General features: G+C 43.1%; 2 protein-coding genes across 8 annotated transcripts in view; one reads left to right on the forward strand and one right to left on the reverse strand.

Moving 5' to 3' along the window:
- trio (trio Rho guanine nucleotide exchange factor) overlaps nucleotides 1–24,873 on the forward strand; it is a 446,368-nt gene that overhangs the window by 131,894 nt on the left and 289,601 nt on the right. For all 6 annotated transcript variants that reach the window (XM_062979400.1, XM_062979401.1, XM_062979398.1 and 3 more), the window contains exons 2-5: nucleotides 3,248–3,322; nucleotides 10,360–10,474; nucleotides 12,500–12,692; nucleotides 22,685–23,197. In XM_062979400.1, the coding sequence (XP_062835470.1) occupies nucleotides 3,248–3,322; nucleotides 10,360–10,474; nucleotides 12,500–12,692; nucleotides 22,685–23,197 (896 nt within the window). The remainder of the gene's footprint in view (nucleotides 1–3,247; nucleotides 3,323–10,359; nucleotides 10,475–12,499; nucleotides 12,693–22,684; nucleotides 23,198–24,873) is intronic.
- LOC134298628 (uncharacterized) lies at nucleotides 17,375–22,654 on the reverse strand. 2 transcript variants are annotated; one of them, XM_062979408.1, is made up of 2 exons: nucleotides 21,047–22,654; nucleotides 17,375–17,654 (listed from the first exon to the last, which is right to left on the reverse strand). In XM_062979408.1, exons 1-2 carry the CDS (start codon nucleotides 22,427–22,429, stop codon nucleotides 17,613–17,615), a joined length of 1,425 nt encoding a protein of 474 aa, XP_062835478.1. In that variant the 5' UTR covers nucleotides 22,430–22,654; the 3' UTR covers nucleotides 17,375–17,612. The 2 variants fall into 2 exon arrangements, with proteins under 2 accessions (XP_062835478.1, XP_062835477.1); XM_062979407.1 differs by having other exon boundaries at nucleotides 20,882–22,654.

The following is a 24,873-nucleotide window of genomic DNA, read 5'->3' on the forward strand; positions in this document are numbered from 1 at the left end:
CCTGGCCCCCACTCTCAGTTTTAGACTTAGGCTTGCCCAAAGTCTGAAATGAATTAAAGGCACACAACAACAACAACAACAATCTTAATTAACTTGACTATCTCATTGGCCAGAAGCAGGCCCACACTTCCCATTGAAATCCTGACAGGTTTATGTTGGTTTAAATTGTTTTTATTTTTAAATATTGTGTTGTTCTTTCATTGTTGCTTCTGTTGTTGTTGTTGTTGTTTTTTTTTGCACTACAAATAAGACATGTTCAGTGTGCATAGGAATTTGTTCATATTTTTTTTCAAATGATAATTCAGCCCCTCAACAGTCTGAGGAACCATGAACCGGCCCTCCACTTTAAAAGTTTGGGGACCCCTGATCTATATTGTTTTTGTTTTAATAAATTATTTTTAAAAACCACAACACCGAGAATAAAATGGCCCCATCAGAACATTATATTCTTTTATTATTGTTGTTGCTTGGTACTGAAAGGAAGCTCAATTTGATTTCCTTTTTTTGACTCACATGGATACCAAAATTTGTGGGTGAAGTCCCTTTATATACAACAGTATAGTAAATTAGTTTCTTTTTAAAAAATGGCAAAATCAAGATTTGACTTTGGGATTTTTTTTGGGGGGGGGGGCATATTTTCAAGCCATGGGTGGTTGAATCCAAGGGTACAAAATCCGTGGATATGGAGTACCTTTGCCCTTTGACTTCTGTGGACAGTAGTGATACGGTATGTGCATCTATGAAGAATAAAGTGATTTGCCGTCAAGTCACCATAAAATATATGGTGACTACATCAATTTTAAGGAATTTCTTAGGCAAAGTCTATTCAGAAGTGACTTGGCATTGCCTTCCTCTGAAATATGGCCCACAGAAGCTAGTATTCAATAGAGGTCTCCCTTCTAAGTGCTAACTAAGCCTGTCCATGCTTAACTTCTGAAATCCGATTCTTCAGGGTATTAGGAATCATATTCAGGGGTAGCGATGTTGGCCATTCAGCAATATCCGGCATTGACAAAAGAGTAGGGGAGTGCAATTCAGGAAAACCCGATTTTTGGTTGCCTCCATTCTGTTTTTGTTTTTTTTTTGGGAAATGGTTAAATTTGGGAGATGAAAAATACCGTTTATTCATCTGTCACCCGGAAATTCTGTTTTCGCTCCTGGAAGATCCGGCCCATTGGAAGCTATGGGGGAACTTCTGAGGCTCTCCTTTCTGTCATTTTTATGGCTACTGGGATGAAAATGGCCACACTCGGAGGACACATTTACCACTGCAAGCCCCCTAAGTTTCAGAACATTTTTTTGGTGGAAATTGCTGGACAGATTGCAGAAGCAAGTAAATCGATAGGGCTGGGGGGAGAGTCAATTCTCCCCGCATGGACTAAAGGGAGTCAGGCTATCCCCTCCCTTCACTAATCTTTCCCCCACAAAGACAAAAAAATAATTAAAAAAATAATTTTTATTAAAGAAAAGATTTTACTACATAAAAAGTACGGGAACAATATTGTAAAATACAAAAGAGAGAATGACTAAGAAAGAAAAAAAAAGAGGAAGAAAAAAGAAAAGAAAAAGAAAATCATAGGAAAATTTAGGGGTAAATTGGTCTTCCATTCTTTGATCTTCTCGTCGTCAATCATCTAATATAATCAATTTTAATTTTTTTAACATTTTTTAGACTCTTCAATGACCTCATGACTTGAGTCTTGTTTTTTTTTCTTAATAAATCTTTATTTTCTTCCTATATTCCTGGTATCCTTTCCAATCTGTTGTTCTTAAAATTCTTCCAGTATATTCTTTTAAAAGAAAGGTTAATCTGCCCATATCATAAATTTTGTCTAATTTTTCAATCCATAACTCTTTTGTAGGTATTTCTTGTAGTTTCCAAAATCTTGCGAAGATAATTATTGCCACCATTGTTATAAAAGTTACCCTATCATCATTTCTTTTTAAATCCGTTATACTTTCCGTTAAACCTAGAAGGTAATATTCAGGCTTCATCGGGAAGGTTTTTCCTAAGATTTTTTGTGTCTAATCATGTATTTGTCTCCAGAATTTGGACGATTACAAAGGTAAAAAATATTTAATCAAACACCCCCCCCCCAAATGCCTTTTCATAGCCCCGCAAACACATATCTACCATAACTTCCCTAGCAAAATAGTAAAAAAAAAGGACTGAATTATATCAAACTTAAGAAAACATAACAAAATTGCCAAAGGAAAAGATTGGAATTGAGTCCAAAAGAGATCCTAAGCAGTGGTGGCAGTGAGATAGAACATGGCGCCAACAAGCGCACGATCTTTCTCTCTCTCTCGGAAGCCAGGATGCCACAGGAAAATGGAGGAGCCCGCCCTGGTATATATAGACCAGCTTGGCAAAAAGACACATAATGGACTTTCTTGCTCTGATTGGCTCAGGCAGGGATAAGGGGGAAAACCCCTGCACACAGGGCTGCTGCCATGGCGCTCCCGAAAGTAGCAGATATCAGCAGCCACGTGGTCCGTTTCGGCCAAGTCAATCCAAGCCCCTCCACCCATTCCAGTTTTGAGGATTCGATTTCCAAAACTGCCGGATTTCCCAGCTCCTGTTTTCAAAAATGACATTGTGGACACTCCTACAAGAGTGATACCTTTATTGGCCAACTGAGATTCTTCCATCATCACCTTTCTTCTCCTGTATGATTTTTAAAACATGTTTTGCCTCATGAATGGAGATGTGAAAGCTTGCATGATGTACTATGTGCATTTCAGTCAGAACTGCTCTTTAGTAGATTTTGGATTTTGCTATATTCAGGATATTAAGAAACCCTCATAACTCACAGAAATGTAGAACATCTGTTTTATTGATGCCTGTTTTAATTGTCTATATACTTAGACTTTTATTCTTTGATGAATGTGGGGTTTTTTCTGTGTCTGCATTGAATTTTTGCCGAATTTTGTAAGCCGCCTTGAGTCCCCTCTGGGGTGAAAAAAGCAGGATAGAAATAAAGTAAATAATAGTCTCCATATGTTATGTATCAGTGAGATTTTCAAGTGTGCAACCACCTCTGCTCCCATTGTACAAAATGTGAAATGGTATAGTCTGAAATCTTGGCCACAATATGTACTAAGGATTTTATTTTATGCTTAACTCAAGTATCCCTGCACATCCTCCCATCACGATAATTTTGTTGCACATGTATGTTTGTCTTTTTGGAAGGAAACATATTTTGCTTTTGAAACCAAATAACACCTGTTTCCTTTGTCTTTCCAGGATTTCGTAAAAATGATGAAATGAAAGCTATGGAAGTCCTGCCTATTTTGAAGGAGAAAGTTGCATACCTTTCAGGTAGGTGGATGCATTTTACTCATAATCCTTAGCCAAACTTGTTAACTATCTTGTTGCAATCATTGATTATTAACAGTGCAATTAATTGTATGTTTATTCAAGAAATGAGTCTTGCAGGTTCAGAGGAATTCATAGCTAAGTATTGTAAGATTACAGCTTTGGATGTGGTTTAGGTTTTCTCAAAAGCCACTACAGCAGCATCAACAGAAGATAATTCTTAGGGGAAAATCTACATCCAATGTTATCAGTGGTCATGTTTTATTAATAGGAATCTGATCACTTTTGTTACACAGGAAGAGAATCAGGGAAATTGATGAGGAGTCTTCCGAGGAGGATTCATGTGGGGACTTGGGAGGGGATCTTGAGGTGGAAATGGATGCTGAGGAACCGGTGGTGACGGAGGAGGTTGGCATAGATTGGGCACGGGCTCCGGAGGATCTTTGGGAGGAATCTGGGTCCATGGATGCTGTAGATGCTGGAGAGGCTTGGGTATCTTCAGAAGCAGACCCCACGTGGTCTGCCTGGAGGAATGAGGGTAGTTCCACAGGTGTGGACAGAGTTGGGTGTGGGCAGGATGATCTTGATTCTGATGAGGAGTTTGGGACGCCTGATCCTAGGGCGTTGGCTGTTTGGAGCTCAGATTCTGATGAGGAACTTGGGACACCTGGTCCTAGGGCGTTGGAAGTTTGGACGCCCAAGGATACCTAAATAAATTGGGGGTGTTTGGACACTATGCTTTGCGTGTGGCAAGGTGTTGCTGGGCGCCATTGGGTTTCCTGAACATGATTCTGAAGACTGGCTTGGGACTTTGCAACAGATGTAAGTTTGATCTGGGTTATTCTTCAACGGAGGGCTGGAATTGTGTGGGTTTTCCTGGACTGCACTGTTATTACTATTTTGCATTAGCTGCTGTTCCCCTCCGTTGTCTTGGCTTTTTGTGCCATCCTGTGATGTGGACCTTCTTGTGACGACTTCACCCTTTGGACCTTGGACCTTGAAACTCGACTTGGCTTGTCTCTTCGCTCCCAAACCCGGCTTGGCATCGTTCTCATCTCTGTGGCTGCCTTCTGTTGCTGACTACTGGCTTCGTTCCTGACCCTGACGCTGTTTCCTTATCCCGACTTCGGACCGGCTTGACTACGCTATAACACTCTGCTCCTTTAACTCCTGGCTTGGCTTTCGTCTCTGCAGCGGCTTGCCGCTAACTCCTCAGCGTCTTCCAGTTTCGCTTGTTTTTGCCGCTCACAGCAAAGAGATTTTAGCCCGGTTTGGGTTTTTGCTTCAGTTTGGAATCGCTGTTGTACTCCTGGGTTTTGGGAAAGTTTTTGGGGCTTCATAGCTGTTTACCTTTGTTTGTTTTGCCATTTTAAGCCTGTTTTGAGCTTTTGGGCTGAAAGATTGAAAGAATCTCAGGTGTATATCCCACAACCCCATATAGATCTTTTCTCTCTCCCCCCCCCTCTCTCTCCCTCTCCCTCCCTCCCTCCCTCCCTCCCTCTCTCTCTTTCTCCGTTTGCTCTTTTGTAGCAAGATTAATGGGGCTAATTTCTACTCTTGGTTCCTTTCCTCAATTAACACATTTACTCAAGAGCACAGGGGAGTTGAGAAATGCATCCTGAACTTGTTCTGAAATGTTTGCATTGCTGGTATCGTGCACCTGATGCCTTTGCAGTGGTGTTTTCAATATGACTAATTAATCTGTAGGTAGAAGAGCAGGAATTGGAAGCAAATCAATGGAAAGTTCAGATGTTAGGGACATAACATTGTAATGAATTGGCTACAGCTTTACATAGTGCTAGTTAACCTTCAAGGGAATGGTGAACTGATTGTGTGGCATTCTTTCAAGTTTAAATGTTTTTAAAGATGCTGGGACCATCATGCAGCAGTTTTTTTTTCTCCACAGTCCTTAAGCGACTGTCTGTTTAAGAGGATGTGTTGTAGCTCTTATCTCTGTTTGATTCAGTTGTGTGAAATCGCACAAAGTTAAAACGGTTTAAGGTTGGCCTATCATCAGGAGTCAGATTGCTCATCAAACCCAGGGCTAAAATGAACGCCCTGCAAGTAGAAGCTTGCCAAGCAAAACTATGAACGTGGCTGATATATTTAGTAGGAAAACTTGATTTAAGTGCTGCTCAGTACTGTTTAAATGAAAACGTTTTAGATTTGGGTCTCATATCAGCATTGAATATACTCATTTAGCAAAACTAAATATTTCAGCCTGCCTCCTACCTCCCAAATCTGCAGTGCAGGAATAATGCTGAGCAATCTTCTAGAAGAGTGGTAGCGGGTTAGAGAGAGAACATACATTGAGAAACTTGCCTACTTACTGATCCTTTCAAATCCTCAGACTTAAGGAAACTCTCACACTGGTCCTTAACAGCAGTACATACCTTGATTAGATAACTACTGGGATGTTGTGTGGTTTCGGGTGCTATGGCCATGTTCTTGCAGAATTTTTCAAGAACAGGAATGCAATGGCAAGAACTGGAATGCAATGGCAAATCTCATCTGAGGAAACCTTACTGGGTAAGGTTTCCTCAGATGAGATTTGCCATTGCATTCCTCGAAGGAGGAGGAATATAACTTGCTCAGTGTCACCCCATAGGTTTCCATAGTCAAAAAGGGATTCAAATTCTGTTCTCCCAGAGTCTCACTCTAGCACTCAAACCATTGCACTATGCTGGCCTTACAGATCAATCAGATTGATCTAAATCTTTATTTTCCCTCTGGGGCTTTCAACAAATGTTTGTCTGTCTTTCAGCTTCCTGCGAATGCAAGGAAACCACATATGGCAGAGTAATTAATTTCCTTTTCCGTTTCTTTCTTTCTTGAATTATATGCATATGATTGAACATAAACATACTTTAGTCCTTAAGAAAAATGCATTTTAATTATCTGCAAGAAGTAAAATGTACTAAAGTGTGGGGATCAAAATATGTACAGATTTCCATGTGCAAATACCCCAGGAAGTCTCACAACTGCAATCACAACAAGAGTGGGAAATATATGCGGGGGGATTCAAAAAAACATAAATTTTTCAATCTCTACTTGAATATGCTTGAGTGAGGTCTATCTTGGAGACTTGCTCTAATTTTCACCCCATTATTTTTCCTCTTTTCCTAACTTTTCTTGCCTTGTGCCTCTTGTTTCCTATTGTTGCTTTTACAAATCCACCTCATTCCAACATTAACATTTTTGCTGTTTCTTTTTCTTAGAAGCCTCTCATTTTCTCTTGCTAACATGGTTCCTTGCCTATGTCATTTTTATGGCTTTTTTCTTCTACCTTTTGATTTAGAAAAAGGCCTTACTTAGACTTTGTCAGGCCTTTTTTTAATGGAGGATAAACACAACTGTTTTGAGCCCCGATGGCGAAGTGCGTTAAAGCACTGAGCTGGAGACCAAAATGACAAAATGAATGACAAAATTGTACCAGACTTGACAGAAAGGTGCAGTGTGGCCCACTTTACATCCTCTTGCGGTTTGAGGAAACAAAGCACCAGGGATGATGGGATTTACAGTCCCTTCACACACTTCCTCAGACAACTGCAGCACACATCAATGACTGATTAAGACATCACCCACTTTATGCTCTGCTGCAGTTTGAAGGACAACGGACCATGGATGATGGGATTTACAGTACCTTCACTCACTTCCTGAGACCATTCGAACCCACACTAATGACTAATCCAGACCAAACTTGGCACACAGACCACCCATGACCCACTCTACATTCTGGCGTTGTTTGGAGGAGGATGGACCATGGACAGTGGGACTTGCATATGGGAATTGTAGTTCACCCACACCCACTGAACCCAGCTAACATTGGATCTAGGCTACACTTGGAACATGGGCAAACAATGCCTTTCTTGAATGACCCGGGCACCGCCGGATCCCCAAGCTAGTATATAATATAATATATAATTTTGCCATATCTGGAATGACTTGAGAAACTACAAGTCATTTCTGGTGTGAGAGAATTGGCCGTCTGCAAAGACGTTGCCCAGGAGACACCCGGATGTTTGATGTTTTGTCATCCTTGTCGCAGTTGTCTCTCATGTCCCCTCATGGGGAGCTGGAGGTAATGGAGGGAGCTCACCCATGCTCCCCAGATTTGAACTTCTGACCTGCCTGTCAGCAGTCCTGACGGCACAAGATTTAACCCATTGCGCCATTGGGGGTTCCAATACATAACATAATATATAAGCATTTCCTGGGGCTCCACAAGAAACTTTTCCTTCAAACGGGTCTGTGGCTGAAAAAGTTTGAGAATCCCTGTATTAGTGGTTTGCATGTGAGTTAGGATGGATTTAGTTTAGCTAAAAGTTGAAATAGCTTGGTCCACATCCTTAGACATTCCAAACGTCGTGAGAGAGCATTAGGTTGTGTGTGTATTTTTCTCTCCCAAATCATATGAACCCTGATTTAACTGTTGATAGCACTGAGAACAAATCAAAATGTCATTGCAAAAGCATTGTACATGTGATCACTTCAAATTAGCTCTGCAAAGTCACAAAGAACAGCAGAACAAAAAAAAATACTTCTTTGTTTGTGATACAGTTATTCTGTTGGGAAAGGGGGTTGGATATGCCATAGATTATAATCAACCAAAGTGAGCTGAAAAATTGTCCTAAAAGAGAATAATAAGCTTTAATGGTGAGATGTCTTTGCTTCAGAGTTTGAGCTGTAAGACTTGTGCTAAGAGGAGATAGATTTTGACATTATTTGAAGTGACAAAATAGTACTGGTATCAGTGATGGGTCCCCCTTTCTGAGCCACTTCCTAAATTAAAAGCAGCACCACGGATTAGGGATATCCTTGTATGCTTGCAGCGGGGAGCAGAACATAAGGACAAATATCCTGTTGTGTTTGTGAGCTCAAGGGTCATGTAATGCCAGTGGGTTTCACCTTGACAACTTAGGTGTTGTGTGTGGCATTTGTTTCCTCTCAGAGAGGAACGGATAGAATTTGGAGTTGGAAATTCCATGAAAGGAGTCATAGTAGATCCTGGCTGCTACATGTCTCAAGCTGCACTTACAGCTGACTTTGCTATGTGTTCATAGGCTGCTCAGCATTTTGCTAGCTTTCTTAATGCCACCAATTTTCTTTTTTCTCTCATTCTCCTCAATGAGGGAAACACAGAATAATTGTTCCTCAGACACTAAGGAGGTCTAGAAATATGGCTGTTAAAGAGCTTTGAGAATGTACCTTTTTGGATTAAGACAGCCAAAATCCCCAGCCAACATGGCAAATGGGCATCCCAGCTGAGGGGGTCTGGGATTTGTAATCCTCCAAAATTCCAAAGCTGTGCCATTACTTTCATGACGTATCCCTTGAGAAGATCATGGAACCTGTCCTAAGCCCTTTGATGGAGGGATTTTTCCTTCCCATACTGGCTTTGAAAAACAATCCTGCATTATTTTGAGATGGGCCATATTGTGCAGTAAAAAGTAGTTAAAGCTAATTTTTCCAGCCTTTACAAATTGGAGAGTTGCTGTGATTTGAAAATAGTAGTTGCATTATTAATACTGTACACAGCAGCATAAGGCTCCAAGATATTTTACACACTGTCTCCAAAACAATGAGCTGTAGCAGACTTATTCTTCTCCCTGCTCATCCAGTGAGTGATCCCATGTTTGTGCCATATTATTAAAAAACACTTTCCAGACAGCCACAGGGTTTTTTTGTGTAAAATAGGATTGTAAATTGGGAATCCTAGCTAGAATTCATAGTGTTCTGCTTCTACCATGCGTATGGAGAAAGGCAAGAAAGCAGTAGTTCCCAACCTTTTTTTGACCATGCACTACTTGACCAGGGACCACTCTCCAACATTAGTACCAAAAGGGTTATGAATCAATTTTTGGTCAACTTTAGATTTGGTTTGGTTATTTAGGGTGCTAATTCAGAAAATTGCACATCAGCTCTAGTTTCTGTTACAGAATGTATGTCATCCAGTAATCACCATCTACTTGCCCACAGAAAACCATATTGAATAATCTAGAGCTGATGTGGTCTATCCAATGCAATCTTCTGAATCAGCACCCCAAATAACCCCAGGAAAAGTCCTAAAAATGAAGATACTAAGGTGTCCCCGCTTCCAGGTGCCATGTGGAATAACTCCTCTCAAGGGGAGGGAGGGAGGAGGAGAAGCAGCAAGCAGCAGTCAGAAGGCTTGTTTTTGCGCTTTTTGCGGCACCACTTGCTCTCGTTGCAATGGTGTAGTAACGAAGAGGCAGTGGACCATATTTTAGTTCTTGGGGGGACCACTGGTGGTCCACAGACCACAGGTTGAGAACCACCGAGTTAAGCATTTGAACACTTTCCGCTTTCATAAACAACCTGCATAAATGCTGTGCCATGCACCAATAAAATGTCCTGGACATGCTCCGGAGGATATAAGTAACGAAGTCATGTACCATTGCTTGTATATGGTGCATCACTTTGAGTAGCACTGCCTTTTTTCACCCAAAAGCAGAGAGAATGGCTTAACACCAAAGAGCCAACAACCTAAAGTAGACAGTAAGGAAGACTATAGAGGGAAAGGATCAAGAGATGCAAAGAGGAAGGGATGAATATGTGTAACGCGGATAATGCTTGGAAGATCTGGATGACAGTTTCTCTTCAGCTGTGAAACCTGATGAGGATTGGGCAAGACACCCATTCACCTTAATATGTCTTCTAGTGTTGTTCTGGTGATAAAATAATTCTAGGAATGAGTCCAGGGACAAAGGCTGGGATGCAGATATGATCGGATAAATATGAAATGCTTACTGCTTATGTACTTCAAGAGAATTCAGCATGATTCTTGTTGTCAAAAAAGCACGCATTTGTATTTCCCATTATGCCTTTTGTTTTTTAAAAGATATTATTAAATGTACCTGTGACCTCTTTTCATTGAGCCAAGCCACACTTGGAGGAAGGGATGTGCATAAATACCAAGCTCAGATGCATATCGTCAGCTGGCGACTTCCCCAGGGCTGAAGCTTTTATCACCACTACAGCCTACAGAAACATTGGCACTCAATATGCTTCTTTTTCAGGTGGAAGAGATAAGCGAGGAGGCCCCATTCTAACATTTCCAGCTCGCAGTAATCATGATAGAATACGACAGGAGGACCTTAGGAGACTCATTTCATACCTAGCTTGTATACCTAGGTAAGAGCATCTTTTTTCGGTGTTCTGATGTGAATCTGCGTGTTTTTTAATCATTGTGTCAAAACTGAAAAATCTGTAAGGGAGCCTTGTGGAGATTCATACCAAGTTCACGTTCCTCTAACCTTCCTAACAAAGTACCCTGTTTTAGAAAATTTAGATTTCTAAAAAAAAGTGTTTAGAATAACATTTTTTGGCTCTCAGCTCAAATGATTCGGGAGCTATAATCAACGAAATTATGTATTCCAAACTTATTACTGTTAAGAGGAATGCACTGTGGATTGCAGCCAAAGTCAGAATATGTTCTGCTGGATTTCTTAACACTGTGCTTGTTTAAAGGCAGTTTTTTCTATAACATAAATAATCAAATAGTAATCCCTATCTCTCCAAATGGTATGATACCAGGTTCTGTGTCTCAGTGGTTATCCACCCAAAACCAGAACAAAAGAACCCTTTCTCCACATAAAAAAATAACCTTTCAGCCTAGTTTTCTATGTGACATTGTATATAGTTATATGTCGATCTGTGGGACATTTTTGTGTATTAGTACGGAACTGTCCAATCTAACACCTACTTCCTGAAGTGGCATGGGGCAAGGTAAGTGTTGCCATTTTGTTTCTGGGGATTGCATTTGAAAGAACCTGGCTAAGAAAGAATCTTATGTGCGAGGGAGGAAAGTGGTGTTTATGGCACAATGGGTTAAACCTTGTGCCGGCTGGACTGCTGTGGGGTGCTGACTTGAAGGTTGCTGGTTCAGATTCGCGAGACTGTGTGAGCTCTTGTCTGTCAGCTCTATGTTGCGAGGACATGAGAGAAGCCTCCCAGCAGGATGGTAACACATCCAGGCTTCCCCTGGGTAATATCTCTGTAGACTGCAGATTCTCTCACACCAGAAGCAACTTGCAGTAAGTTCTCAAATCACCTCTAACACGATAAAAAAACCTATTTCTTGAAGTGGTATGGTGTAAGATATGTGTTGCCCTTTTGGTTCTGGGGATTGCATTTGAAAGAACCTGACCAAGGAAGAATCTCATGTGCAAGGGGGGAAAGTAGTGTTTACAAAACATGACACATGAAACCCTGACTATAAGCTCCAATGACGTGCCTTTGGAGAACAGTTTAGCTACTTGAAAAAGAGCAACCCTGAAACATGCCCCTTTGGATTCATGTTGAAAGGTTATTCTGTGAAAAGTGATTCACAGGAGAGCACATCTAGAGGAATGGCTCAGTAATAACTCCAGAATAAAGTTTCTACCTTGTCAATAGTATTCAATATGGCATTGCAGGAGGGCTTTTTGGTAGAGAAACAGCTAACTTCTAAGCTGGCTGCTTCTCATTCGGTTTGTGAGAATAATACTGAGTCAAGTGAGTTCAAGGCCAGCTGACCCAGCCCTATCTAGTTAGGAATGGAAGGAGCTTTCCAAAAGATTCAGTGTAGGCTGAATACAAGGCATGGGTAGCCTTTGGCTAGAGGAACTGAAGGTTCATTCCAAAATAGATATATTTGATTGGCAGGAGTGGGAGAAAAATAACGAGATTGGGGGGAAATATCACAACTACAAGTGACTTCATGCCCGCTTCAGGTTTTCTCTTTGGTGAAATGATGGACAAAAAGAACATCTCAATGCAAACTCACAAATCCTGCAAGCCTCTTAGACTTCTATTGTTTTTAAATGGGTCTGAGTGAGTTCCTTTTTGCCCATTTTCACTCCATAATCTCACCTGCTGCTGACATTCTGAAAAGTCTGAAAACTGATTGGCTTTTGCTAATCAGGTTCAGTATCAGGAGAAAAACTAGCAAAACAAGTATTATCCATTGATTGTAGCTATGTTCAAAGATGTTTGTTTCATGTGGGATGAAGCCCTACATATGTGCCTTATACTACTATGTTATTTACATTTCTGACCAGACTCATGCTTCTGCAGGTAAAACTCCTACTGAGTAAACACATGAGAAGGAGAATAGAATTGGCACGTGGAATAGTACAATGCTTGCCTCTACTAACTGCTGTCTTCTTTGCCTTCTAGTGAAGAAGTGTGTAAACGAGGTTTCACGGTCATTGTAGATATGCGAGGATCTAAATGGGACTCTATAAAGCCACTTTTGAAGATCCTACAGGAATCCTTTCCCTGTTGCATCCATGTTGCACTGATAATCAAGCCAGACAACTTTTGGCAGAAACAGCGGACTAACTTTGGCAGCTCTAAGTTTGAATTTGAGGTAACTGGTCACAAGAAAGTTGGATTTCATTTCTTCATGCTGTATTCAAAACATGAAAGGAAAAATCTGTTTATTAAGCATTGTTTCAAGCACGAGTTTTTTTTTGTAGGAAGAATACAAAAATAATCGTCATTTCATTATCATAAGATTATTGGAGCCCCCAGTGGCGTAGTGGGTTAAACCCTTGTGTTGGCAGGACTGCTGACTTGAAGATAGGGTTGCTGACCTGAAGGTTGCTGCTTCGAATCTAACCCAGGGAGAGTGTGGATGAGCGGGGACATGAGATAAGCCTCCCACAAGGATGGTAAAACATCAAAAACTTCTGGGTGTCCCCCTGGGCAACATTCTTGCAGACAGCCAATTCTCTCACACCAGAAGTGACTTGCAGTTTCTCAAATCGCTCCTAACCCGAAAAATATCATAAGATGAATTGTAAACAATAACAACCCTATATCTCAGTAATACTGAGGGGTTGCAAAAACATGCTACACCTATGCCAGTGTGAGAATTGTGGCAGGGTTGGGAAACTGAAAAGCTAAGGCGCCACATTAGCCTCCTAAGAGACTTTTGAAGGCATGCATGCTGCTCTTAATCAGTGTCAATCAATGAATCAACCAATTTCATTGCCAAAGGTGATATGGGGGCAATTTCATTGTGCTCTGGGGTTTAAAAAAGGCTTTACAAGGGTCTAATTGTCCCAGGGGCCTTTGAATGTGATTGGATTTCCCTCAGCACTACCCAGAATACATTTGGGAGCATGTGGAACCAACCACCCCCCTCCCCAATTTGGGGGTCACAAAAATGTCCTTGGTAGGCACTTGAATCCCACAGGCCACATTTCCTACACCCTTGCATTGTGAAAAGTTTTGTGTGCTCATCCCAGGGTGGAGGGAATGCAGAACCAGAAAAAAGAACATTAAAACATGAAACATACCTCGGCCTATATGGTGACACTGGGAACATGCACCAGTAAGGGAGTCTGCCCACTATGACATGTACACACTGCTCCCAAACAGAGATATTTGGTTCAGGACTCATATCACAAACACCCACACAACAGGCATTCCATCTCTCCCCACACCAAAACCACAATGCCTTAAAATATACCTTTGCAGCACAACACACACAAAGCAAAGACTACCACAATCTCTCCTCCCCAAATCCATAGCATCCTACTACTGTTAGTACTGGGTATCTCTTCTGCTAGTGATGAGTGGACAGAAGTCCTCTCCCAAGGCATACCCACAGCTCTTTCTTGGGACCAGAGATCAGAACCCACCCAGGAAGGTGAGGACTGTTTTAGCAGCCAAGGAGAGGAGCTACAAGAGCATCCATTGACACATACTTGTAGCAGCAACCTCTGATGACTCCGTATATGGAGTATAGGCTTGGGAAGCTATGATCCCACAAAACAAGTCAGAGAGAGACAGAGAGTAAATGTTTTGTGTAATGTCGTACACTTTCCCAAAAGACTTGCCTGGTGTCTGCTTTAATGTCCTTCTACCTGCGAGGAAGTATGTTTTCAGAAGCTTTAACCATTTCCCCTCAAAAAACCCTTCATTGGTGCAGTTTGCCATGGTTTTGTTGAAGTTATTCAATCTTTTTGGAATAAGCAATCTGGGGTGATGCAACCACCAAAGACGCAAGGAGATGTTTACTTTTACTTTAAATGGTAGCGTAACTTGGCTTGGAATGTATGTAACAGAGGCTTGGATATTAAAAAACTAACAAGTTTATTCAGGTACATAAGCTCAGCGGTTTCAATGTTGCTTCTCACTTAGAGGTACACTTCTTCAACAGTTACAATGATAACATGTTATGATACAACTCTCAAAAGGATTATTTCTTCCCTTGAGCAGTTTAAACTTTTTTTCTTCCAACTGATGTTCTTAATTCAGCTGATCACTACAGATCTAACTGGGATTTCTTTCCCTTTATCACTCAGACTCCACTACGAACTCAAATAAGTCACTTGACCTATTTAATACTACTCAAACTAGAGATCTGAAGTTTCCTGGTTCTCACTACCTTAGAACCAGTCTTCCCTGTGATTCCTTGATCACAGACTCTTTTCAAAATCTCCTCTCTCTTACCAAATGGCAGTTGGCTCCACCTACGTTTCTATGGCAACCTGCCTCAGAATGCTGAGCTGGCTACCGTCCCCCATGCACTGATAACTCTAATGCTTACCCATACCAAACATATACCTATAATTAAACATAACAACTGTAAACCAAAATTTACACTTTTGGGTTTCTGAAGTAATTACTTATTACTGTGATGTTTCAGTCCCTCCCCAAAGCTTTGCTTTGGAATGATCCATTTTGGTTAGGGAATCATTTTATTTGTTGCTGTATTCTCCTCTTATTGCTTTAAAAAATAAATTCTGATTGATTGGTAAACAAAAGAAACAACAGTGTTTGTGTATGACTGTTCAGCAATAGCAGTGAATGGAGTAGACTGCCTTTCCTATGCCTTTGGAAAGCATGCATGAATCTGGGAATGAGTGGAATTTCCAGAGATGGGAAACAGTGGAAGGGAAGAGTAGGCGGGTGCTACTTTTCTGCGAAGATGCAATGTTTTCAATCCAGAGGAAGAGGGATGTGAAGGGGAGATACGGAAGAGAAGTGCAATCGGTCTACTTTGCAGCTCATGTCCCCCCTTTCTTTTTCAAAAGCTATATGAGGAGAGCTGGAATGGCCCTTGTTCATACAGGTGTTTGCGCCAGGAGTCTTGAGACTGAATGTCTGCAAAAGTTCTGAGAAGAAAATAGTAGCAAAATGTTCTAACTCTGATCTGGTGTCTGGGGCTCATTTTGCACTATTTATGAAAGTGCTTCCTTTTTAATGCATAATATACTTTTCCTTTCTCTATGGATTCTATTAATAGTGTTCCTATTTGCAGACACTTAAGGTTGTACAACATGGATCTTCACGGCTCCAAAAAACACACTTCATCATCTGAAATTACAACTTGGGAAAGCTGCTGTTTTGGACTATATCTTTCATTGCTTTGCCATGCTGGCTTTGGAGTTTCTGTGAGCTGTGCTCCAAAACAGTAACTTTCTTAAGTTTCCGATCCGATTATGAGTTGCCTATGTAGGACTTATTTTGGTCATGAGAAAACTTAGAAAAGCAGGTGTTAATAAGTGAACTGCCATCGTTGTTTCTTACAGCCTTTTCCATTGAAGTATGTATGCTAGTTGTGGCTGATGTAAAGATTGTGAGATATTGCCATGCATGGATAGTGTTTGTTTAAAATAGTTCTTTATTTCCTCCCAGGCCCTCAAAACTCGCAAGGTAGTAAAAAACTAAAAAAGCAACCTAAAACTCCTAAAAGCAGTCTAGTAGGAGTCAAATGTAGACCTGAAAGAACACCCCCGCCCTCATATAAAAGAAATTGGGGAAAACTGTGAGCATGAATATGCTAAGCACCTATGAGAATCATACACGTGATTTTCATTTCTGCTCATGTCCACAGCTTTTTCCCAATTTATCATTTATACCACCCTTTTTTGGAGTTTCTTTCATAATATTTGGCAGCAATAGAGCCTTTCATTCCATTGGCATACAAATGCTATTTAGAATTTTGACTGATTTAGTCAATCTTAAGTTTTTAAGCCCAAGGGAAGATTTTTTCCAGGAGAAAAATGGGTGTAGAATTTGACTTCTGTCTCTTTTCCTATAGAAAAGGAGAATTAATTGGGCCTAAAATAGCCCAGAGAATGCCATAAAACATATTGATATTTCTCTCCTGGAGTCCTAGAGGATTGTGGCAGAGATATGGCTCACAGAATTCTCCTAAAGGACCAGTGTTGCTCTTGATCCCTGAACTGTTGTCACCACTCCCCTAAACAAATGAACCTCAATTGTTTATCTACTGTATTTGTTCCTATAAGTTTTTTATCTACTTCATCTTAGGTTATTGTTACATTTACTTCCACATGTAGAATGCCTTTCACTTTTGAAATTATATACGTAGTAATGTAAGCATCACACTGTTACAAGAGTGATCTAAAGTATCATAGTGAGAAGAATGCTAGACTTGGGGAATATGAGACATAATCAAGTCTCTATTAAACCATAGTTCACTAGTTCAGGACTTCTTAAACCTTTCCACTCAGGACCCTTTTTGGCCCGATACATTTTTAAATGATCCGGGTATATAGGTATATAAAATAGGTATAAAAATCAAATGTTTACTGATGACAAATCAGCATGTGCAAGGCTTCCTAATCAGGCTTTTCCTTTTTATGAAGTACAGCTGAAGCATCTGCAGAGTTCACTGTAAATAATGCACAACAGATTCATGTAAATGTCTAAAATAACTAATAGGTGATATTCAGAAAACTTACTGTTGCCAAAACTTTTTAGGTCCCAACATTGAGCTAAAATGACCTGTTTGGGGTCAAGGCCCACTGTTTAAGAACCAGTGCACTAGATGACCTTAAAGTAATCTGACTGATATGAGAGATTTTATGACGGTTGTATGGGAAGATTTCCATGTATGTGGAGGAAGGGTAGGTTATAAACAGAAAATCTGTTACCCTTATTTTTGTGTTCTGATTATTGTTTTATATGTTTTCTATCCAAATGGCTTTTTAAAATTCAAGTGTTGGGCATGTATATGTTATATTGTGTCAGCTCACCACAGCCGCTCCTGAATGAACACACGAGACTCTCTGTGGTATCACCAGGAACTTTTACTGTAGGAAACATGAACATCAGAAAAGCCAAGAATGGGAGGCTCCGGCCAACCCTCCTTTATATACCCTCCCCCTCATTTGAACAGTCTCTTCCCGCTCAGTAAAACCCCGCGCAAATTCCCCGCCAAGTCCATCAGCCGTTTCTCCTCCGAGTCCTGGGACGCAGGTGTCTTATCAATGTCAGTGACCCTGAAACTCAGAGCCACATCCAGGCTCTAGTAGCAGGGTTCTGACATGGCGTCCTCCTCCCCTTCGTCCTGGAAGGAAAAGATTAAACACAACTATTGTTCTCCGCTGTCCAGAGTTCCTTTATACTTTTTTAACAGGCTGCAATGGAATACCGGGTGTACCTTTCCTAGGTCCTTTGGTAGCCTCAGCTCATAGGTCACTTCGTTTATTCTTTTTGCTACCCTGAATGGCCCTATATAGCGTGGAGCCAATTTCTTGGATGGGAACCCCAATTTCAGGTTTTTTGTGCTCAGCCAAACCAGATCTCCTTCGCCCAATTTGTCCCCCTCTCGGCGCCTACGATCCGCAAAGAGCTTGTACTTCTTTTGTGTTTCCCGCAATGCCTCTACCACGGTTTGCCACCCTTGCTTGATTTTGGCCGGCCATTCCTCGTCGGTCTGGCCCTCCCCTTCCTTCCACTCGGGTAGCCTGGGGAAAGGTGCCACCTCCTGTCCGTATACTATTTCGAATGGGGCACGACCTGTGGCCGAATGTACGGCCCCGTTAAAAGCCATCTCAGCAAACGGAAGAAGGTCCGCCCAATCATCCTGTCTATAATTGGTGTACATCCTTAAGAATTGGCACAGTGTCTGTTGGGTACGTTCGACCCCCCCGTTGGTCGCGGGATGAAAGGCCGAGCTCAGGTTCCTTTCTGCTCCTAACAGCTGTAAGAATTTTCCCCAAAATTTTGCAGTAAATTGGACTCCCGGTCACTAATTATCTTGTCGGGACACCCATGTAGGCGATATACATGCTTCACATACAAATCAGCAAGTTTTTCAGCTGAAGGGAGTTTTGGCAGAGCCACAAAGTGTGCCTGTTTTGAGAATAGGTCCAATATTGTCCAAATGTATCTGTGGCCTCTGCTGGGGGGTAGTTCGCCTACAAAATCCATGGCTACGCATTCCCATGGCCTCATGGGCTCCACCACCTTCTGCAATAGCCCCTGGGGCTTCCCCGGTGGTGTTTTTCCCTCTGCACATAATTCACACTGCGTGACGTATCCCCTGGCGTCTTTCCTCATTCCGGGCCACCAGCATTGTTTGGCCAACAGTTTAATAGTCCTGGTGGGGCCTAGATGACCCGCACCCTTGTTATCATGGTACTTCCTTAACATTTCTCGTCTTAAACATTCAGGAATATACAATTTCTTATTTACAAACACCAAATCCCCACACAATTCTCCCTTTTCTTTGTTTGTTTGTAACCATTTGTCCATTCCATACGCTCGCTTCAACTCTTCCTCCCATATTTCTCCTCCCCCCGTGGAAATGGCAGTACGTTTGTTTTCTTTGGCCGCTTGTGCTCGAGTTAGTACTGCCAGGCCCCATTGCTTATCAAGAAAAATACTCCCTTCAGATTCCTGAATTCCTCCCCCGTGCTGAGGCATCCGAGAGAGAGCGTCAGCGAGTATATTATGTTTCCCCTGGAAGAATCTGAGTCTGAAATCAAAACGGCTGAAATATTGGGCCCATCTAATTTGCTTCGCTGATAGTTTACGAGGGGATCTTAGATACTGTAAATTTCTATGGTCAGTCCACACCTCAAACGGTGTTCCACTTCCTTCCAGAAAGTGTCTCCAGCACTCTAGTGCTTTTAGAATCGCTAAGGCTTCTCTCTCCCAAATCGGCCAGTTTTTTTCTGTATCGCTAAACTTTTTTGACAGATAGCCACATGGCTTCAGGTTCCCCCCCTCGTCTTCCTGTAGCAGAACTGCCCCATATGCCCGGTCTGACGCATCGCAATGTAATACAAAGGCTTTAGACATATCAGGGTGCTGTAGGACAGGCTCCTCAGTAAAACGCTTTTTAAGGGCTTCGAAAGCTTCCTGGCATTCTATTGTCCAGGCCAGTTTGGCCCCTGGGGCCTTCACTTTGGCTGTTTCTCCCCTACCTTTAGTCTTTAACAAATCCGTTAATGGCAAAGTGAGGCGCGCAAAGTCCTTGATAAATGTTCTATAGAAGTTTGCGAACCCTAGGAAGGATTGCAGCTGCTTCCGTGTTTTGGGGGCTTCCCACCCCCTCACGTCTTCTACCTTCGCAGGGTCCATCGCCACTCCCTGGGAGGAAATCCTATACCCCAGAAAGTCTATCTGGTCTTTATTGAACTCGCACTTGGCAAGCTTCGCATACAGTTTTGCTTCTCTCAACTTTTGCAGGACTTCCCTGACTAGTTCTATGTGTTGCTCCTTAGTCCGAGATACTAACAATATGTCATCTAAAAAAACAAAGACTCCCTTGTACAACAATGGATGCAACACTTCGTTGATTAATTGCATGAACGCAGCGCCTCCGCCGCACAAACCGAAAGGGAGCACACGATAATTGAATAATCCGAATGCACAGGAGAAGGCCGTCTTCCACCTGTCCTCTGGTTTAATCTGCAATTTATGGTACGCTTCAATTAAGTCCAATTTAGTGAATATCTGTCCCTCCGATAACTGGGCGATCAAGTCCTTCACTAAAGGTAGGGGGTATTTATTTCCAGAACTGATTGCATTCAGGCCCCTGTAGTCAATGCAGAGCCTCAGCGTTTGGTCCTTTTTGCGCCTGAACAACACAGGCGCCCCTAGAGGGGAATTTGAAGGCTCTATGAAACCCCTCGCTAGGTTTTTATCAATGTATTTTCTCAGTTCCTCCTTTTCCCTAGCCGACATTGGGTATATTTTTGCCTTAGGAAGCTCTGCTCCTGGGACTAGCTCTATCTTCACTTCAACTCTCCGCTTCGGTGGGAAACTGTCTGCTTCCTTCTCATCAAATACGTCCACAAAATCCCGATACTCTGGGGGTAATTTATCTGCCAGTTCTGCTATCCTGATAGAGTCTTCCTCCCCCCTTTTCCCCGGCTCCCTTTCCACTTCCTGGCTCCCTCCTTCCAACTTCATCCTGAAGATCATGCTCTTATCCTCCCAGTTGATTTGCGGGTTGGCCTGCCCCAGCCATGGCATGCCTAGTATAACATTATAGCTGGCTATTTGTGATATCACAAATGACACCTTTCCTTCCCAACTCCCTATCTTACACTTTACATCTTCGGCACTGTACTTAGCTAATGATCCCGATGCTGTGGATCCGTCCAACTGCGAAAAAGCTATTGGGGATTCTAGGTTCGTTCTTTCGCATCCCAATCCCTCGGCTAATTCAGGGGAGATGATGTTCCTGGAACATCCACAATCCACAAATGCTTTGCAGGTTGCTTGTTTGCTGCCACTTTCCAGCTGAATGGGGACCACTATCATGGCTTTGTCCTGACTTACCAACCCCCCCGAGTGGTGCCTCATCGGTGGTTCTTCCTCGGCGCGTTTCCCTGCCACGGCTCTTGGTTTGGGCGGGCCTCCGCCTTCCCCTTTTCTCTGCCAGCACTCGGCAGCCCTGTGGCCCAAACGGCCGCACACGAAGCAGCCCCTCCTGCTGGTGCTCACGTTCCCTGTCGGCTCCGTTCTCCTCCCGGCTGGGGTTGATCCCTCCTTCCGGCTCCCCTCTTTCATCTGCGGCCGCTGCTGTAGCCCTCCTCGGTGCCTCCTCGCCTGGGCCAGCGATGTCTCGATGCGCCCCGCCAGCTGAATCCATCCGCGCAGTGTGTCAGGCTCATCACGATGCACCGCCCAGGAGAGGATCTCCCGCCTGAGCCCCTCTTTGAAGAGTTCTATCTTTGTCACTGCAGACCATTCCGGCACCTTTTCAGCGAGGCATTGGAACTCCTCCGCATACTCAGATACCGACCTCTGCCCCTGGGAGACGGTCTTCAACTCCTCCCTCGCCCGGATCTGCTCCAGTGGATCTCGGAAACGGGTCTCCAGGGCCCCCATAAAGCGTCGGAGTGACCCCAGACATGGGTCGCGCCGCGCGTGTAGTTGAACGTACCAGCTGGCCGCTCCCCTCTTCAACACTGCACCAATGGCCCGTACCCGGCTGGATTCCGTTCTAAAAGTGTGGGCATTGTCCTCCATATAGCCCCTCACCGTGGTCAGGAAAAAATCCAGTTCAGAGGACTCTCCCCCAAACTCGATCCTTAGTTCCTCTCGTCTCGGTAGGGGTCCCTGTGGTGGCAATCCCCAATTCTCCGCCCGTCGCAAGCCCCCTTGCGGGCCAGTGGGCCCCGCTGCTGCTTCCCTTTGTCCTGTGCCACGCCCGGCATTCGCCAGGGGCACCAGGGTCTCAGTTGGGAGCGTAGCCGGGATTCTCGGAGGCTTTTCCCCTTCGTCGTCACTCTCCTCCACCCGCGTCAGGCTCGTTTGGATCTTGGGCCGGGCACCGGGCTCCTTTCGCATTTCCCTTCCCTTCGGTGCTGGGAGGTCTGCAAAGCCCTGGCTGCTTCCCATGCTCACGTCCCACATTGAGCTAGCCCGGAGTTCCCTTCCTCGCTCCGGCTCCGCCAAAACCGCCAGGCGCTCCATCGCCCTCGACATCACTGCCAGGGTGGTCTCCATCGCCGACATCCTCTCCTCCAGAAACACCATCTTTTGCGGGCCTGGGGAAGGTGAACCTTCCTCTCCTCCGGTGCTATCTCCCCGCACCACTCCGCGCCTCTGGGTTACCCCATTTGGCTGGGCATAAGCGGTGGATGACGCCAGGGCCGCCAGCTGGTGGAACTCAGCGTCCGTCTCGGGAGTGGCCCTTTCCGACCTTCCTCCTCCGGCGCCCAAGAGCTCTTCATCCTCCACTTGCATGTTACACCTCACCGCTACAGCGGGATGGTGTCCGTATTCTTGGCTTAGTGTCAGCTCACCACAGCCGCTCCTGAATGAACACACGAGACTCTCTGTGGTATCACCAGGAACTTTTACTGTAGGAAACATGAACATCAGAAAAGCCAAGAATGGGAGGCTCCGGCCAACCCTCCTTTATATACCCTCCCCCTCATTTGAACAGTCTCTTCCCGCTCAGTAAAACCCCGCGCAAATTCCCCGCCAAGTCCATCAGCCGTTTCTCCTCCGAGTCCTGGGACGCAGGTGTCTTATCAATGTCAGTGACCCTGAAACTCAGAGCCACATCCAGGCTCTAGTAGCAGGGTTCTGACAATATTGTGTGACTGATGTTTCCTCTTTTCTATTTTTCAGACAAACATGGTATCTCTGGAAGGCCTTACCAAAGTTGTTGACCCATCTCAGTTAACTCCTGAATTTGATGGCTGCTTGGAATATAACCACGAGGAATGGATAGAAATCAGAGTTGCCTTTGAGGATTACATTAGCAATGCCACCCACATGCTCTCAAGGCTGGAGGAGCTACAGGATATATTGGCCAAAAAGGATTTGCCTCAGGACATGGAGGCAGCTAGGAGTATGATTGAGGAGCATTCACAACTGAAGAAGAAAGTCATCAAAGCTCCTATTGAGGACCTGGATCTAGAAGGGCAAAAGCTGCTGCAAAGGATACAGAGCAGTGAGACTTTCCCCAAAAAGAACTCTGGCTCTGGAAATGCGGACCTACAGAACCTCTTGCCAAAAGTGTCCACTATGTTGGACCGGCTGCACTCGACACGGCAGCATCTGCATCAGATGTGGCATGTGCGGAAGTTGAAATTGGACCAATGCTTTCAGCTCAGGCTTTTTGAACAAGATGCAGAAAAGGTAAAAGGGGGAACAGTTGTATCTAGCAATGGTTGCTGTCTTTTAAGCTGGTGGGGCCTTTTGTGTTATACTCAGTTGTAATGTGCTATGTAGAACCAGGATGATTGCTCTTATTTCATCTCAAGAGACTAGGACTTAGTGTGACTGTCTTTCTTGGGCTAAACATCAATACTTGGGAAAGAAGTGGCTGTTGGACCTGCAGGAGGAAAAAAAACTCGGAATGAACCAGGGTTGCTCTTGTGTAGAGTTAAAGCCTAGAAAATGTCCAGGCTCCCATAGAAGCTAGATGTTGTCTTGGGCCAGCCACATAACCATTTCTGTTCCAAGCAATGTTACAAAATTGGAAATGCTTCTCTTCCCCTTTCCCATTTTTCTTCTTTTAATGAAGAGAATGACATGTATAATTCTGATGTTCAGTTTTCACATGCATTAAGTCTTGAAAAGTCAATGACCCTTAATCTAACCTTAGTGAATAGTAGTACTGCATCTTTACACAGATCTGAGAATAAAGCCCAATGAATTCAATACATTCTGGCATTTAAATATTCATACTTCGCAATTGGTTGCAAGACTGTAACATTCTGGGAACGTGTTTGGTTGCATTTTGTTGCCATGGCTGTTTTTTACACACATAATCCTACACATTTGACAAATTAATCGCATGCATGCATGCACACACAAGGTTTCCAGCCAAAGTTGTCTTCTGTAGCAGATTAAATCCAGTCCCAAACAAAGAAGACCCAATAAAATCACAGTCCACTTAGTGCTCTTAATGTAGTGTGGTTTTTCCTCTGAAACTTTGCCACTTCTTCCAAGTCTCATGGCTAACATAATTTCTGATGACTTTCCGTTTCCGAGAGGGCTCCTTTGAAGGACCCAACTATCTGTTACTTAATCAGGCCTGTTTAAAGCTTCCATTGTCACTGCTGGGTTATTGGATACTAATCCAGCAACTTTGAGTATGTCTCAAGAGGGTAACTTGCCCTTGTCATGCCTTCTCCTTGAAAATAACCACTAGGAAGGAATAATTCTCTATATTGAAGTAAGATGACAATTTAGAAGACCTCAGAATAAAAACCTCCATTAAATAATTGCCAGGAGTACCTACACATTCCTCTTAAGTCACCCCTAGATGCTGTGTCCCCGTTGGTTCCTAGTGGAAGAAGAGCTAAGTTTACAGTTCAGCCTCTATATTCCAGTCTTTTGATTTTTGCAGTTATTTCTCCTGTAAACTTACTTAAAATTGACTCTCCTTCACAGTAATCAGGAACAGAAAGATTTTCATTCTGATATATGCAGATGATCTAGTGCTCATCTCCTCTTGGTTGGGTCTTAAAAAATCTTCTGCAGGCTTTCAGTATCTACTGCCAAGAGGAATATCTGTCAATAAATTACTCCAAGACCAAGGTTATGGTTTTTGGCAGATGCTGTCCCAGGTATAAATGGTTTTTAGACCAACATGCCATAGAACAAAACCATTCAAATATCTGGAAATTGTTTTTAGTGAATCTGTTTCCTGGAAATGCCACAGGGAAGCAGTGAAGTTGAAAGCCAAGAAAACAATAGGAGCATTGATGAATATTTTCCATACTCAGGATGGTCAGCTAATTGAACCTGTTCTAAAAATTTCACTGGCAAAGTGTTGGCACAAATGCTATATGGCACAGAAATCTGGG

Source organism: Anolis carolinensis, chromosome 4, assembly GCF_035594765.1.
Source record: "Anolis carolinensis isolate JA03-04 chromosome 4, rAnoCar3.1.pri, whole genome shotgun sequence".
Classification (NCBI taxonomy): Eukaryota; Metazoa; Chordata; class Lepidosauria; order Squamata; family Dactyloidae; genus Anolis; species Anolis carolinensis.